We start from the raw sequence: 17,866 nt of genomic DNA, 5'->3' as shown, positions 1-17,866 counted from the left end.
GTTGTTTACAGTATGTCCCCCCCCCAATCTATTTGGCTAGAACTGTTACTCTAGCTCTCTAGATTCCCAATCCCCTTACTCAATGCCCAAAAGAAAAAGCAGCTGGGGTGCCTTATTCAATTAAAACACCCCCACAAGGCAAACTAGTTTGAGCTTCACTGACCTATTCCTATGTTTTGAACAGAGTTATTTTCTATTACAGAAACGTGAACATTTTAATGAATCAAAATTGTTTAACTTATTTCCATGGCTTTGGAGAATATGAGACACAAAAGAAAACAGGAGTCATTCAAGTCCATCCCTTCATTTTACTGGTAAAGAAACTAAAATTCAGAATGGTCAAATGTCTTATCTAAGGTTATAGAGTACACTGGCCTGTCTATTGGGACAGAACTCAGCTTACCTGACTCCACTCCAGTTCTTTCCATCACACCATATGGGTGGAAGGGAAGGTGCAAAGAGGAAAATCTGAGGAAAAGAGCTTTTCTATTTTAAGTTGGACATTTAGAATCAATTCACATACTACTTTATTCACTTTCCACATGACTTTACCACCCTGATTATTATTTACCAGCAGTTGATACCTTAAAAAGAGGGATGAATGGGGAAAAAGAATTTTACTTGGCTGCCAAACCATCGAAATTGCAGCTATCCATCAATGTTGTGTAGTTTAAATCTCAGATTTTTTTAAGGGACAATTTTAACTAAATTTCCCTCTATCTTAACTATATTCTCAGAACTACTCTCCAGAATGAAATCCACGATGTCTGATGAGGCCTGAATTACTTTTAAATGTCTTCTCACATTCACTACACTCATATTCTCTCCTTCCAGTATGAATTTTTAGGTGTTCTACAAGAATTGAGCTCCTGCTAAAGGTTGCTCCACAATAGTTACATTCATAAGGTTTCTCTCCAGTATGAATTCGGTGATGTTCATTAAGAGATGAGCTCTGACTGAAGGATTTCCCACATTCTTTACATTTGTAAGGTTTTACACCAGTATGAATTCTCTGATGACGACTAAGGAGGGAATGAGTAGGGAAGGCTTTCTCACATTGATTACATTTGTAGGGCTTTTCTCCCGAATGAAGTCTTTGATGATAAATGACGGATGTAAAATGGCTGAAAGTCATCCCACAATCATTACACAAATACGGCTTTTCTCCAGTGTGAATCCTCTGATGTCGAGTAAGGCAAGAATTCTGTCTAAAGGCTTTTCCACATTCACCACACTTATAGGGTTTCTCTCCTGTATGAATTCTCTGATGTTTGGAAAGGGATGAGCTATGACTGAAGGATTTTCCACAATTGTTACATGTGTAGGGTTTTTCTCCAGTGTGAATTCGCTGATGTTGAATAAGAGATGAACTGTCACTGAAGGGTCTCCCACAGTCTTTACACTTATAGGGTTTTTCTCCAGTATGAACTCTCTGATGTTTAATGAGGTGAGCGCTCAGGGTGAAACCTTTTCCACAGTCATCACATTTGTAGGGTTTCTCTCCACTATGAGTTCTATGATGTGGTGTGAGTGACGAACTGTCACTGAAAGCTTTCCCGCATTCATTACACATATAGGGTTTCTCTCCAGTGTGAATTCTCCGATGTTTGGTGAGCGAGGCACTATAGCCAAAGGCTTTTCCACATTTACTACATTTATGGTTTTTTTCTCCAGTCTCAGTTCCCTCATCTTTATTTAAGGCTGCATCTTGACATAAATCCTTCCTACATTTTTCACATGTAGTGTATTTTCTCTTAGAAATGGATGATCTCTGGAAAAAGTCTATTCCACACTTAGTACACTTCTGGGACTTAACCCCCAAAGAAATTTTCTGACGTTTCTGATGTTCAGGAAAAGATGAAGAGTGACTTAACACTTTCCCACTTTCATTTCCTTTCCGTGATTTTTCCCCAGTATGTTCTTTACGGTTCAGAATAAGGTCTGAATGAAAACTGAAGGGCTTCTTGCATTCATTATACCTCCGAGATTTCTTCCTTAAGTAGACTCTCAGGTGTTTGATTATGTCTGAAGTTTGTTTAAAATTATTTCCAAAGGGGCTCTTCTCCAGATCAAATTCTTCACCTTTCTTGACTCTCCCATGAATTTTCTTTTGTGTAATTGTTCCTTTTGAATATCCTTGCTTGCCATGTTCCTTTGATTGGCCGAAACGCTTCCAAAATTCTCCCATCAAGCCGTAATCATCATCCCTGAGGCACCTTTCTATTATTTTATCTAAAGTCAATTCTTCCATAGAAACATCATGATTTTGAACAGATACCTCCAATTCATCTCTAGGCTCACACTCTAAAAGAAATAACAAATAGAATATTTCCTGTTTGCAGTAAAGGAAGTAGATGTATTTGGGACTGACTGAAATACTACAGACAGTAATGACTTTAAAGAATACAGTATGGATTATTCTCAAATACAATTCTATAAAACAGAGATGGGAACCAGATAAACCAAGGGGTTAAGAAAAATACTGAGAAAGATAAAATGTGTGTGCTTTGTAGAGATACAATTTCTTGCCCTCCTTTTGAATTTCTCTAACAGTTTCAAAGCTATTTTCCCTAAATTTGTACTTTTCTCTTTCCAGATGATAGTGCAAATAATTATGAGTACTCACCAAATGCCAGGTCCTGTATCAAGCAGTTTATCTGCATTATTTCACTAAATCTTCACAACAATCTTATGAAGTAGGTCCTATTATTATCTGTTTTATGAATATGACAACTGGGTACATAAAGTGTCAAGTTGCTTGCCCAAGTATTGCAAGTAGTAGAGCCAAATTTTTAACTTGGTCTGACATCAAAACCCATGGGTTTGGTCAGCACATCAGACTGTCTCCTCTCAAAGCAGGCAAATTATACTAATTTTATAGAAAACATTAATCCCAACACAGATAAGCAATACCATCTATGCTAGACTTTCAAAAGTTAACCTGTTCTGTTACACTGCAGCATTTCAAACCTATTCCTTTGGTGTTAATACTTCCTATTACCTAGAATGCAACCCCCCTCGCACCCTCACCATCACATGGACAAAACTGACAGGGCCTACTCTTCAAGTCCCATGATTTCTGCAGAGATTTCTCCAATACTATTCTCTCACTAATTGTGCTCTTCTCATTGGTAAATCTTCATAAAGATGGTTTTAATCAATTACATGATAATCTATCCTATATAGTTTTTTAAATTCATTCTCTTATTCAATGTTTAATAAATAACTAATACTTCCCAAAGAGTTATAGAAGTGGAAATATTGAACCACAGGGTAGAAATATTATAACACTATTCCTCATGTATTTTGTAAAAAATCCCATTCTCCTCTTGAGATTTTGGGTGCATGCACACACGCATATTTTGTAAAAAATACATGAGGAACAGAGGAAGCTCAGTACTCATCTCTAGTCAAATCATTCTTCTTTATATTTTTGCAAATTTGATTCATAAGAAGTTGTTTTAAATATTTATCTCATTGTTGACCAGTGAGTTCAAGTACTTTCTTCATGTTCACAAGCAATTTACATTTTTGTCAATTATTTTCTTGAATTCTTGGCCTCTGTGTGTGTGGTGTTTTGCTTTGTTGGTTTTTTTTGGTTAGAAGGCATGTGTGCTCACCAGAAAAAAAGAGATGGAGAGGAGAAAGCACCTCCCATGGAAAATGGTCACAGTGCAATTCCTTCTACTCCATCTCTCCATCCTTTTGAGATCTGGGACAGGCATGCATGTACCCTGTGTGTCTCTCAAGCTGCAAGGTCTGTGTCCATGACTCAAACCACACAGATGGATCTGAGTGCTTTATGTGTCAGGACATAGAACCAGCCCAATTTGCATGTATTTTCATTATTTATTTTTCAAATTTGCTATAGTATGTGTGCTTAATGGAGACAAAGGGAAAGTAAGAAAGCATCCCTCAAGAAGGAATGGTGGGGGAACCAGCAGTTAGCGTAATGGCTATGTTGCTGGACTCCCACGTAGTTGACCGCAGTTCATGTCTCGGACCCGGTGGCTTAAATCCCACACCGGGCGCGAGTGCGTGCGTGCCCAAGATCCCGAGAGGAGAATGGAGGAGATGGGATTGCGGCATGACCATCCCCCGTGGGGGATGATTTCTCGCTTTCTGTCTCTATGTCTCTCTCTCTGTCTGGCGAGTGCACGCGCCCCATAGCGAAAACCTCTCCAAAAAAAAAAAAAGGAATGGCAGGACCAGCAATTAGTATAACAGATGTGTCGCTGGACTCCCATGTAGTCGACTGCGGTTCGAGTCCAGACCCGGAGGCTTAAACTCACACCGGGCGCATGTGCGTGCGTGCCCAAGATCCTGAGAGGAAAATGGAGAAGGGATTGCAGTGTGGCCACCCCCCCTGGGGGGTGATTTCTCACTTTCTGTCTCTCTCTGTCTTTCTGGCAAGCACATGCGCCCTATAGCAAAATCCTCTAAAAAAAAAAGAAGGAATGGCCACAGCATAATCTCTTTTTCTCTAATACTCCTCTCACGATTCTGGGCACACACACACTTATGCTCAGCATGGTTTTCAAACTACTGGGTTCAGGACTCAAATGGCACAGTTGGCCACATAGAATGTGGCCACTCCAGCTACCATACTACTGGCAGACTCTGCCTGTATTTCTAACAGATGTAGTGTTCCTTATTGGTCTGCATGAGTTTTTTTTATAAATTATGGCTAATGACTCTTGCTTTGGCTGTCAAAAATGTTTTTCTACTTTATGTTTTAAATGATTTGTTTTTTGTTTTTCTTTAAGATTTCTGCCATAGGGCATGTGTGCTTGCCAGAGAGACAAGAGAAAGACAGAAAGGGAAAGTAAGAAATCAATCCCCAGGTGAGATGGCCATATCACAATCCTTTCTCCATTCTACTCTTGGGATTTTGGGTATATGCACACACACATATTTTTCAAGCTGTTCAGTCTGGGACTCGAACCTGAGGGTTGGCCATGTGGAATCTAGCACCTTAACTACTACACCACCTGCTGGACCCTGTAAATTACTTAAAAAAAACTATTTCTTTATTCAATTTTATTATTATTATTTTTTAATTTGATAAAGGGCACACAAGCTCACCAGAGAGAGAGAGAAAGAAGGAAGAAAGCAAGCTACCAGGTCTGGGACTTGAACAGTGGTCAGCTATGTGGGAATCTAGCACCTTAACTACCACGCCACTTGCCAGTACCATAAATTACTTAAACAAAATTGTACATCTCTGTGATGCTGCTTTTACACAAACACCTGAGAAGAAGGACATGGATTTACACCAATGCTGCCAGAATTATTCAAAATACTTTAAGAATCTATTTTTGGAATTACTCCCCAAATGCTACTTTAACATAAGACAGCTGCTATCATTTATTTATATAATTACACTGGACACAGCAAATATGCAGATCAAAATGAATGGTTTAGAAATGGATTACTGTTTTTTTTCTTTAAAATAAACCAACTGGGGCCAGCAGGTGGCATGGAGATTAAGGTGTTGGACTCCCACCTTGCTGACCATGGTTCAAGTCCCAGACCTGGTGGCCTGCTTTCTTACTTTCTCTCTCTGAATGTATGTGCCCTATAGCAAACTAAAAATTATTTAAAAAAAAAATCATATACAATGATGTACTCAGACACATAAATGTATATGTAAAGTTTTTCCCTTTCACAAAAATCTAATTAATATATATGCTACTCATTGGGTGAATTCCTATTGTCCTTCAGGATTTAGGAAATAAGTCTAAAGTTAATTAAGCCCTTGCTTTTATATATTCCCATAGCTCCTTAAGTATGTCATTATTATAGCCCGCATCACATTGTTGACACTTTTCATTTTGACACATCTCTATACAGTATCCATAAAATGTGGCTCGCAGATCTCCTTCTATGGGGAGATTACCTGCTAGTCCTACTGCTGCTCTAGGAATCCACCACTGTGCATATGCCAAGGCTACTTTCCCAATGGCTGCTCCCCGTCAGGCAGGCCCATTTCTTTGAGATACAGGGCTCTTCTGATGGGCCACTATGGCTTAAGGCTGGTTTTTGGCCTTGACTAAATTTTCTTGGAACTGAACTTGAGCCTAAGACTTCCTACCTAGGCTTCTTCCTTCTCCCTCTTTTTCACAAGGATCAGACCTGCATCTTGCTGAGAGCTCTCTCAGGCTCTTCTAGCTCCCTCCCTATTTTCCTTCACTGGAACATTCCTTAATAACCCCTTGCATGGTTAATCATATCTCTCAGCATTTACTTGTTGTTTTCCCCATTAACATGAACATTCAAGAAAGGCAAGGACTCTATTCTAATCATATTTATATTTTAGCATCTAACCCACTCTAAGCTCTTCCCACGAAACGTGGTAAACTGGTTTCATTTCCCTGTCTACTTTTCTCCAACTCACCTGATCTGGAGCCTTCTGACTCTTCTGTTTCTAGCAGCGATGGCAATTCAACCCACTTTAGCTGGGAAATCAAATCTAACTTGGAAACTGGAAAGCCTGCTCATAGAGAAAAGAATGGAAAATGGCTATTTATACATAGAACAAAGACAGTTCAACATCATAGTTTCTGGTTATCAAGGAAGCTAAAAGACACTATCAAACATAGATTCCAACTGGAATCTGGGGACAATATGGGGGAAAGTAAGACATTGATGATAGCAAAATAATGCTCCACATTTCTAATTTAATGAAGCAAAGGCCTTTCTGTGGAGGAAATGTTGTAGGAAGGTACAATTTTAGGACCCATTTTAAGATTTTTATGATATCAGCCCCTAGAGACCCAGCTAATGCAAAGTTACAACACTTCACATGGGGCTGGCAGGTGGCATGGTGATTAAAGATGCTGGACTCCCACATGGCTGACCATAGTTTGTGTCTTGGACCTGGCGGCTTGCTTTCTCATTTTCTCTCTCTCTCTCTCTAGTCAAATTAAAACAAATAATAATAATAATAATAATTAATTAATTCAAATAAAACAATTCTTAAAAAAAAATAGCACTTCATATGGCACTTATCTTTCAATCTAGGGGACAGGAAGGTATCCAGCTTAGATGCTATATAATAAAGAAATGTCTTTACCCACAAATTCTAGGTTCCTGAAGTTTTCCAGTAGCACTTCCATATATAGCTCCTTTTGAGAAGGCTCTAGCTTCTTCCACTCTCCTCTGGAAAAGTTCACAGCCACATCCTTGAATGTTATTGATTCCTAAAACATCAAACACAGTCCTTTCGCATTGGATTATTCCCAGATAGAACCAAAGGATTCAGACAAGTGGCTAGGATACCAAGTTACACACTGGATAATAATCAAGCTTTTGAGAATTCCAAAGCTACAGAGTAACTATTCTATGACAATTATAGGTCATACAGAACAAGGGGGTTACACGATCCTCGCCTCTCCCACTTTGTTTTGGGTACAAACGCTGTACAAGCATTCTCTAGGGGCCAGCAGTGGTGTGGTAGTTAAGACAGTTGGATCCCACATGGCCAACTGCGTGGTTCATCCCAGACCAAGTGGCTTGGAAAACCAGCAGGGTACGTGTGTGAGCGCGCCCAAAATCCTAAGAGGATACTGGAAGAGGAAGGACTACAACATGGCTATCCCCCCAAGGGTTTTCTCTCTCCTCTTTCTTTCCTAGCAAACACACATGCTCTATAGCAAATTTCATAAAAAGAAATTAAATGAAGATTATAAATTACATTCTCAACTCAGATTTACAGAATATAAGCTAACTATAGATGATAATTAAACAAGCAAGATGAGCAATTATACTCCAGTTACACACAACAATTATTTTCTTTTTTTAAAATGGAATATTTGTTATAGAGCATGTGTGCTTGCTGGAGAGACAGAAAGTGAGAAATCACCCCCCAAGGAGGGAATAGCCACATCTCAATGCCTTCTCCTCCATTTTCCTCTTGGGATTTTCAGTGCACATGCACCAGGCATGAGTTTCAAGCTGCCAGGCCCAGGACTCAAACTGCGGTTGACTTCATGGGAGTCCAGTGATGTAACCATTATGCCATCTGTTGGTCCCCAGCAATTATTTTCTATCATAATCAAAGAGAATCTGTGTTTGGTAACATATTCACACTTCCAATTACTCCATAGCTATACAGTGTACCAACTCATTAAAAAATGCATTCTATAGCATCCTCTACATGGCTTTAAGAGGCAGTATAGCAGAGTGGCAATCACATTTGTCTTAGCTCCCTGAGACTGCTATAAGAAATTACCATAACCTTCGTGGCTTTCAACAACAGAAATTTATTCCTTCACAATTCCAGAGGCCAGAAATGTGAAATCAAGGTTCTAGCAGGGTTGCGCTAACTTCTGAGGTTCTGGGGTAGAATCCGTTCCTTGCCTTTTCCTTCTGCTGGTGGTTAACACATTCTTTAGCTTTCCTTGGCTTGTGGCCCTATCAATTTAAACTTTGACTCCCTCTTCACAGTGCCTCCTCCTCTTTGTATAATCAATCTTCCTCTGCCTCTTTCTGATAAGGACACTTGTGACAGTGTTCAGGGGCCACTCATATAATCCAAGATAAACGTCTCTTCCTAAAACTCCTTAGCGTAACCATGCCTGCAAAGATTCGTCTTCCAAATAAAGTAACATTCACAGGTTCCAGGGGTTAGGAAGTGGACATAGTTTTTGGAGTCATTATTGGCCCTGCCGCAGCACTAGTCTTCACTATGGTGAATATGGAAATTTTTCCCAACTAGTATTGGTATATAGGAAACTTAGATTTGTAACTAGCTTCTTTTCCCAACTGTTACAAGTTTTGGTAGTTGTTCAGCTGACTATGTGATTTTTCCAAACAGTTGATGTTATCTGCACAAATATATTACTTATTCATACCAATAGTAATGCCTCAATTCTTTCTTATCTTACACTGGTTACTCAGAATTTATTTATTTATTTTATTTATTTATTTATTCATTCATTCATTCATTCATTCATTCATTTATTTATTTATTTATAGAAAGGCTTTACAATCCCTGGGTGTGTGTGTCACCAGAGAAACAAAGAAAGAGAGAGATAGAAGGCAAGAAATAACTATCCCCCCCACCCCAGGGGAGATGGCCACACCACAATCCCTTCTTTTCCAGTCTCCTCTCAGGATCTTGGGCATGCATGCACACACACCAGACATGAGTTTGAAGCTGCTAGGTCTGGAACTCTAACCATGGCTGACTACGTGGGTGTCTAGTGATGTAACCATTATACCATCTGCTGGTCCTAAGAAGTTACTTATTATTAGCAGTGAGGTTAGACATCCTTATTTCATTACCAACATTGTGACCTTATTTTCAGACACTATCCAACTGGAGATATTCTTCGTCATGTTAAGAAAATACAATTCTATGTCTACTTGACTAATTTTATCAAGAGTAAAGTGAATTTTAGTCAGTTTTTAAGTAAGTGTTAGGGGGCCAGCAAGTGGTATGCTTGGGTGGCTGAATCCCACATGGTCAACTGTAGCTGGCCCAAGCCCCAGACTCAGCAGCTTGAAAAACATGCCAGGTACTTTCGCCTGCATACCTAAAACTCTGAGAGAATGGGGAAGGCATTGTGGCATGGCCAGCCCTCCTGTAGGGTAGGGTGCTTTTCCACTTTCCTTTCTTTCTCTCCTCTCTCCAGCATGCACAGGCCTTATAGCAAAAACAAAAAGAAAAAGAAAAAAGAAAGAAAGAAAGAAAAAGAAAAGAGATAAAGAAAGAAATAAAAAATCAGATTGGGAACTGAAACAAATAGCATGCGGGACCAACTCTGAGGCCTGATGGTTGAGGCAACCAGATCAAGTGCCAGACCCAGTAGCTTGAGAAATGTACTGGGTACATATGTGTGCATGCCCAAAATCCTGAAAGGAGGGAGAGATGGCAGAGAAGGGATTGTGTAGTGACCATTCTCCATGGTGGGGGTGCCTTCTCTTCTCCTCTCTCTGGAGAGTATACATGCCCTCCAGCAATCAATAACATGAAAATGAGCTCAAAGTTTCTAGAAAGGAAAACTACCTTAATTGTTTTTATATCTTTTTAAAAATTTTTTAAAAATTTTATTTATTCATTCTTTTTTTTTTTTTAATTTGACCATAGAGAGACACAGTGAGTGAGAGAGGGGGAAAATGAGAAAGCAAGCCACCAGGTGTAGGATTCAAACCATGGTCAGCTATGTGGGAGTGTCCAGCACCTTAACTATGCCACCTGCTGGTCCCAGTTGTTTTTACATCTTTAATTCACTTAGTAGGAGCACAGTTAGGAGTTCACTTAAGAATGAAAAGTATTCAGGGCCAGTAAGTAGAGTAGTGGTTAAGGCGCTGGACTCCCCCATGGCCAACCACAGTCTGAGTCCTGGACTTAGAGGCTTGAAAATCATGCCAGGCGCTTGCGTGCGCGTGTGCATGTACACGCATGTACCCTAGATCCCAGGAGGATAATGGAAAAGGGACTGTGGTGTAGCCATCCCCCGAGGGGGTGATTTCTCACTTTCCCTGTCTCTTTTAGGTGAGTACACAAGCCCTATGGCAAAAACTTTTAAAACCACAAAGAATGAAGAATAATAAAAAGAAACTTACATGGGACTCAGTTCTTGGAATAACAGCAACCATTTTATCTTCTTCTGATTTCTCCTCTTGGGAAATGGTAGAATCTTGAAAGGTCAGATCTAGAATGGAGGGGAAAAATGGTCTTGTCTCTCATCTGGATTCCTCAGATCCTTATGTTTCCAAAATATATAGGGAAAAAGATCAAGTCGGTTTCTCCTGCCATACTCACAACAAAGAATCCTTCTGTGACCTCAAATGTGTCAGAGGATTCCCCAACACCAAGTAAGCAATTCTGTAGCAGAATCTCCAGCAGATACTAGCTGGATATCTTCTACTCAATTTGATTCTTACATTATCCACCTGGAAATACAATCAGTTCTATAACACTGCTCCCGCTTCAGATGCCAATCACAAGTCCAGGTCTCTCAAACTTCTTTTTTTGGGGGAGAGATTTTTGTGAGAGCTTGCCAGAAAGACAGAGACGGAAGCAAGAAATCACCCTCCAGGGGTCATGGCCACATTGCAATCCCTTCTCCTTCATTCTCTTCTTGGGATCTTGGGCACGCATGCACATGCGCCCAGAGTAAGTTTAAGCCGCAGGTCCGGAACTCAAACCACGGTCAACTATGTGGCAATTCAGCAACATAGCCATTATGCCAACTCCTGGTTCCCGGTCTCTAAAACTTCTGAGCAGTCACCCATTGTCAGGGTCCTGATAACCCCCTCCTTGGTCTCAAATACCTTGTTGGAATGGCTCACGAAACTCAGGAAAACACTTTAAGTTTACCAGTTTACAATAAAGGATATTACATAGAATACAGATGAACAGCAAGATGGGAAAGATGCACAGGGCAAGGTATGTGGGAAGGGGTGTGAGGCTTCCGTACCCTCTTTGGGTATGCCACATTCCCAGGAACGGCCATGTGTTCAGCTGTTTGCAACCCTGTCTTTTTGGAGTTTTATGGCGGCTTCATACAAAAGTGTGATTGACTAAACCTCTCCTCACTAGTGATCAATTTAACCACCAGTCCCTCCCTCTTCTCCAGAGGTGGGGGATGTGCCTGTGAGTCTCAATCCCCTAAGCACACAGCTGGTTCCCCTGGCAACCCTTTCCAGTGCTATCCAGGGATTTCTCCCTCCAACTACCTCATTTACTTCAACTCCCCAGTGGTTGAAAGGGGCTTGTTTTAAATAACAAAAAGACTGCCTTTCACCTTGAAAGCTCAGGAACTGCTCAAGCTCCAAAATGCAGGACAAAAGGCCAAACTTTTTAACAAAAGATACTCTTCTGGCTCAAGTCACTTAGGAAATTACAAGGATTACAGAACTGTGAGCCCCTCTGCAGAAAAAGGGCTGAAGAAACAAAAAAGAAAAGAATACGCTTTCCCACTCCTGCGAGCAGCCAGTTTCTTAGGCTATCTCGTGCTTTTCCCCTTACTCAATAAAAAATCCTTTCCATTCCTAAACTCACAACACTAACTCCCTTCATTCCACATACCCTCAATTTTAAAATACTTAATTTGCACAATAGTGAGATTTTAATCGGTACTTGAAAAAGTCATGGCAAGTTTTTCTATGCAAAAATGAGTCATGACTTTTCTGAGGACCTGGCAAGTATTTCTAACTACAAATATAATAGAGTAAAAGAGCATATTCCTATCATCTATTAATTTTATTTTCTTCATAGTCTTGGCACAATAAATTGCTCAGGAATTGCTCAAAATTGTTCACTGGATGAAAGCACCAAAGTCTTCCAAAACCAGCCTGCACCTCCGGGTCACTAGCTGATCACTAAACACAGAAAAGAGGAACCTGAATCCATACAAGCTACATGTAATAAATACCCTGGATGCCAACAGTACTTTTTCAAATTAAAGTATTTCTTTAGATCATACTGTACCTTCTTATAAAATGAATTTTAGGAAGCTTGACTAGACCATCAATAAAAATTAAAAATTAGAACTGTGTAATCAAAGAGAAAAGAAAAATTAATTTAAGAAAAGTGTATTAACTTACAGAAAGTTAGTAATCAATTCTTTATTATAAGGGCCTCCACACAGAGGTCCTAAGTTTGGAGAACCAACATGAAACCTAAATTTTAGATGCATCAATTAGCTGTGTGACCACAAAGTAAGTCTACAGAGGTAAACACTATTTTCCTATCTATCTCATAACTCTTGATAGAATACAAACTGTAATGCACACATTTTAAGAGTCCTATGAGAAATAATATGCTACAAATATTTGGGATAAATATTTGAGGGATGGGGCAGCAGGTGGCATACTGAATAAAGTCCTAGAGTCCCTCATGGTCAACCACAGTCCAAGTTCTGGACCTGGTGGCTTGAAAAATCACACAAAGCAAGTGTGTGTGTGTGTGTGTGTGTGTGTGTGTGTGTGCATGTGAGCCCAAAATCCTCAAGAGAGAATGGAGAGGGGACTGTGGCATGGCCATCCCCCTGGGGGACGATTTCTCACTTTCCCTCTCTGTTGGCAAGGGCAAGCACCCTATGGCAAAATCTTAAAACAACAAAACAAAACAAAACAAACAAGAGATATTTTATAAAAATTGAGTCACGTTTCCTCAAAAGGTATCCATTCTAGATGTCTTTCCATCAATATTTTATAATGACATAATTTGTAGTTTATATTTCATACATTTGTGTGTAACCTGTAGCAATATACATTGTGGGACTTCACAATGAAATAGAATAGTTGCTAGTCACTTATGGCTATTTAAAATTTAAATTTAATGTTTAAGGCATTGCACACTCCCACATGGCTGCCCACAGCTCAAGTCCCTGACCTGGTAGCTTGCTTTCTCACTTTTGCTCTCTCTCTCTCCCTCTGTCTCTCTAGCTATTCCTCTCTGTGTGTGTGTCTCTCTGGTCAAATTAAAATAAATGAATGAATAAAAGTAAAATTTAATATTTTTTAACTTCTTAAAAATAAAAAAAATACATATATTAAAATGCTGAGAGGATACATAGATTGCCCAAGATCCAAAGGGTCGATTTTTTTGTTTGCTTGTTTTTTTTAGGTTTTTGCCAAAGGGCATGTGCATTCACTGGTGAGGGACAGGAAAAATCACCCCAGGGAAGATGGCCATGCTGCAATCCCTTCTCCTCTACTGGTTTTGGACATGCAAGCACACATACTTGGTGTGATTTTTCAAGCCGGGGGTCCAGGACTCAAACCACAGTCAGCCATGTGGGAATCTAGCATCTTTACCACTATGCCACCTACTGGCCCAGCAGGGTTCATTTCACTCCAGTCCCAACTCCAAAAGTTAAGACTCCTCTTTAGCAATCAATTGCTGTCTTTTGAGTTACTTTCATACCTTAAGGAGACTTCTACTTCTTCCCTCCATCTATAAATCTCACCTTTTTCTTCAAAGGCTTGGGTCAAGTCCTCTATTAGGGTTACCACCTCCTCACTACTTTCAGGATGTTGCGACTTGACCCAAATTCTGATCTCTCCAGGCAAAATGGTCAGGAACTGCTCGAACACCAACAGCTCTAACATCTGTTCTTTCGTGTGAATGTCTGGTCTCAGCCACTGAACACAGAGCTCCCAGAGTTGATTCAGGGCCTTCCTGGGTCCAGCCACTTCTGAATAACAAAACCACCTGAACCTCTGTCTGAAAGATTCTGGGTCAGCGCTCGAGCCTCTGAAGACAGAGTCTTGGTCCCTGGGACCATCCATTCTTAGGATGTTGTTTTGTTCACTTGAGGCCAGAGTTTGAGGATCTGGGAAGATGGCTGTCATCTTGTTCACGTGCCCTATACCTTGCACTGTGTATCACAAGTCCAGTCCCCTGTAGACTCTAGTACAGTCCGCCAACAGGTACCACACACAGCAAAATACCAAGGGTTCTGGGAATTCAGTTTACAGTCTTGCAGAAACTGTCAAGAAAAACAGAAGACACTAAGTAAGTGAAACAAATTGTTAATTCTAAAAACGTCATTAATGGTTTGGTTCTGAAATACATATCTATACATATTCGCTCAGAGACTTAGAACTGCTCTGGTCAACTACTATACTAAAAGGATACTTCTCGGGAACCAGCAGTTAGCGTAATGGCTATGTCGCTAGACTCCCACATAGTCGACCGCGGTTCGCGTCCCGGACCCGGTGGCTTAAAACTCACGCCGGGCGCGTGTGCGTGCGCACCCAAGATCCCGAGAGGAGAATGGAGGAGAAGGGACTGCGGCGTGACCATCCCCTCTGGGGGGTGATTTCTCGCTTTCTGTCTCTCTCTGTCTGTCGGGCGAGCACACGCACCCTATAACGAAAATCTCTCCAAAAAAAAGGATACTTCTCTACATGCGTCAAAAGTCTATAAAAGGAGTTACTTTGGGGCAGGCATATAGCGTGGTGGTTGAGGTGCTGGACTCCCACCATGGTTAACTGTGGTTTGAGTCTTGGACCTGGCAGCTTGCTTTCTCACTCTCCCTCTTTGTGTCTCTTTCTGGTCAAATTGAAGGAAAATTTCAATATAAAATAAAATAAATAATTATTTTCTTTCTTTTAAGAGTGTTTTTTTTTTCAGGGATTTTATTTTATTTTATTTTATTTTATGGCGACAGGGTGTGTGCACTCGCTGGAGAGACAGAGAGAGGCAGAAAGACAGAAAGCAAGAAATCACCCACCACCAGGGGAGATAATCACATTGCACATGTGTCTAAGCCACCAGGTCAGGGACTTGAACTGCAGTTGACCATGTGGGAGTCCAGCTATGTAATCACTACATCACCTGCTGGTCCTGGAAAACAAATAATCCTTTGAAAAAGGAGTTACTGGGACCAGCAGGTGGCGTAACAGTTATGTTGCTGGATTCCCACATGACCAACAGCAGTTCCAGTCCTGGAACCTTGAAACTCACGCCAGGCATGTTTGTGTGCATGCCCAAAATGCAGAGGAGCATGGAGAAAGGACTGTAGCCTGGTCATCCACTCAGGGTAGGGAGATGATTTCTCACTTTCTGTCTATTTTTCTAGCAAGCTCACCAGCCCTATAGCAAAAGTCTCTTTAGAAAAAAAAAAAAAAAAAAAAAAAGGGAGGGGGAGTTACTGAAGGGTAAGGAAACTACCCTCCAAGAAAGCAGTTGCTCAGACTCAGTACTACTTCTCAGAAGCAAAACCTACCAAAAACAGCTGTCAGAAGGAGACTGTCACAAACCTGTTAACATCCCTGGTTCTCTCTCAGTGGACAGCCACATATGACCCACCAATTGCTCTACTCAGAAACCTGATTTCATATTTGACTGTCAATTTTTTTTTTTTTTTTTGCCTTACTTTCCTGTAACAGAATTCTGGTGAGTTTATTTCCTAAGAACCTCTCCATTCTGTCCTACTAAAACTAAATACAAGCTTCTTCAGTCCAGTCTTACACTGTAGCCAAAACATTCTTCCTAATGTGGAAAATAACATCCTCACTCCCCTGCTTAAAAACCCCACTGAACCTCACTGACTGCCCGCTCCCAACACACATATGCGGGATAAAGTGCAGTCACAGGGGCCACGCACAATGTTCCAGAAACAGTGCTTGGATGATCTCACCTCTGAGCTGTAGCTACCTCTGACACTACAGAGGTAAAGAAGCATCTCCCCATTTCTATACGCTATCCTTTGCACCACGGCTGTTGCCTCTCCTTCTAAGCTTTCACTCCATTCTTTAAAACTTGACTCCTTTCAACTGTCATCTCTTTGATCCCAAAGTGCTCCTTTGCACACAGGCTGCCCTGCGAAGAGGGCATTCATTCATTCCAATGACTGTGCACCTGCAATGAGCGGCGATTGTGGCACCGCGGGGACAGGAGGGACAGGGTCTCCCTCTGTGGGGCGATGCCAATACAGCCTAAGCTGTAGTACTACTCCGCGACAAGTGGGAGGATGCGCGCCTCCTACTGCAATTACCATCCTGCAAATTACCCAACTCCAGCACAGCGCCTGGCACAGCACGCGTGCATCAATTATTTCTGTGCTAACTGCTAGGTGCCCACCACGTACCCGGCGCCGCACTGGGAAGCTGGGACTCCGCGGTGACCAGGTCACTTGCCTCCGTCTCTAGGGAGCTTAAAGTAGAGGCTCGGTGAAAATGTGACGCAGGCAGAGATTTTCAATGCGGGAGAATGGAGGGCAATTCTGCCCCAAAGGAGTCATGTAGCAATGCCCTGAGACATTTTTGGTTACCACGACCAGGGATGAAGGGTACTACTGGTACCTAGGGTGTACAGCCAGTGATGCTGCTAAACATCCTGCAGTAACGCGACAGTCCTCCCACCTCTCTCCAGACCTCCCTATACACACACACACACACACACACACACGCACGGACTTACCCCGCCCCAAAAGTCAAAAGCGTGGAAGGTGCGAGTCCCGAAGCGCAGGGCGGGACACAGTTAAGCCGCGGGCTCCTAAGTGCTGGGGAGCGCTCATGCCGCACACAGGGAGCAGAGTCCGCCCCGCACAGCCGTCTCAGTCGGCTGCTCCCGGTCTCCACCCCGCCCCAGGTGCATCCTCGGAGCCGGCGGCCGGTCCGTGGCCCCCAAACCAAGGGTCCGATTCAACCAATACCTGCACCAGCATCCGCAGCCAGTCCCGATACCACCGCAATGAGCTTCCAGAAGCTTGTCCCGCAGGGGCTGCGCGCGCAAGCCCGCGGGGGCAACTGCGCCTGTGCGGAGGCGCAGAACTACGATTCCCGAATGCGCTCGTCCCGGCTTTCCGAAAGTCCTGTGCTTTCCATAGGCTCCCACCCCCGCCTGTTGCGCATGGTCACTGGAAGCGGCTGGTGGGCTTGACTGCAGAATTGTTGCTGCGCCAGAGGCCTGCAGGCCTAGAACCCTCTCAAGGTTTTAGATCCATGAGGCTGTCTCCTTGGTAACTTCAAATGGTCCCTTCCCATCTCCCCTCAATAGCATTCTCCAAAATCGCAGGTAAAAAATCTAACGCAGAAGCGTGTGAGCAATGCGTTTGGTGAAAGTCATCATCAACTCTACGACTTGAATTAAAAAATTAATTGTATGACTTACACCTGCTGCCATGGTCCAGGCAGAACCACCATCCTGCCTCCTGCATACGCAATCGCTTCTTGGTTTCACTTTTCTTGTGTTCAGGGTACCACAGCAAACAGATATTTTTTAAAAATTAAAACAGATTATGTCCCCTTCTACGTAAAACCCTGCAAGGCTTCTCATTTCAAAGTAAAAACCCAAGTCTTTACAGTGGCCTTGAAGACCTGATGACATCTGGACACCCACAACCTCCCAGCCCTCCTCCCCCAGTTCCCTATCCCAGCCACAGGAACACCCTTCCTCCCC

At 42.0% G+C, this 17,866-nt stretch overlaps 1 protein-coding gene across 1 annotated transcript; it reads right to left on the bottom strand.

Annotated features, from left to right (window-relative positions):
- Positions 1 to 351: 351 nt before the first annotated feature.
- On the bottom strand, positions 352 to 16,463 carry ZNF483 (zinc finger protein 483). Its single transcript, XM_027769337.1, has 6 exons — positions 16,325 to 16,463; positions 13,926 to 14,336; positions 10,573 to 10,661; positions 7,076 to 7,202; positions 6,398 to 6,493; positions 352 to 2,304 (listed from the first exon to the last, which is right to left on the bottom strand). Exons 1-6 carry the CDS (start codon positions 16,461 to 16,463, stop codon positions 740 to 742), a joined length of 2,427 nt encoding a protein of 808 aa, XP_027625138.1. The 3' UTR covers positions 352 to 739.
- Between the last annotated feature and the right edge of the window lie 1,403 nt (positions 16,464 to 17,866).

This window comes from Tupaia chinensis, unplaced genomic scaffold, assembly GCF_000334495.1.
Source record: "Tupaia chinensis unplaced genomic scaffold, TupChi_1.0 Scaffold000081_1, whole genome shotgun sequence".
Taxonomy (NCBI): domain Eukaryota; kingdom Metazoa; phylum Chordata; class Mammalia; order Scandentia; family Tupaiidae; genus Tupaia; species Tupaia belangeri.
The sequence above is the reverse complement of the archived record's forward strand: the minus strand, read 5'-3'. Positions and strand labels throughout refer to the sequence as shown.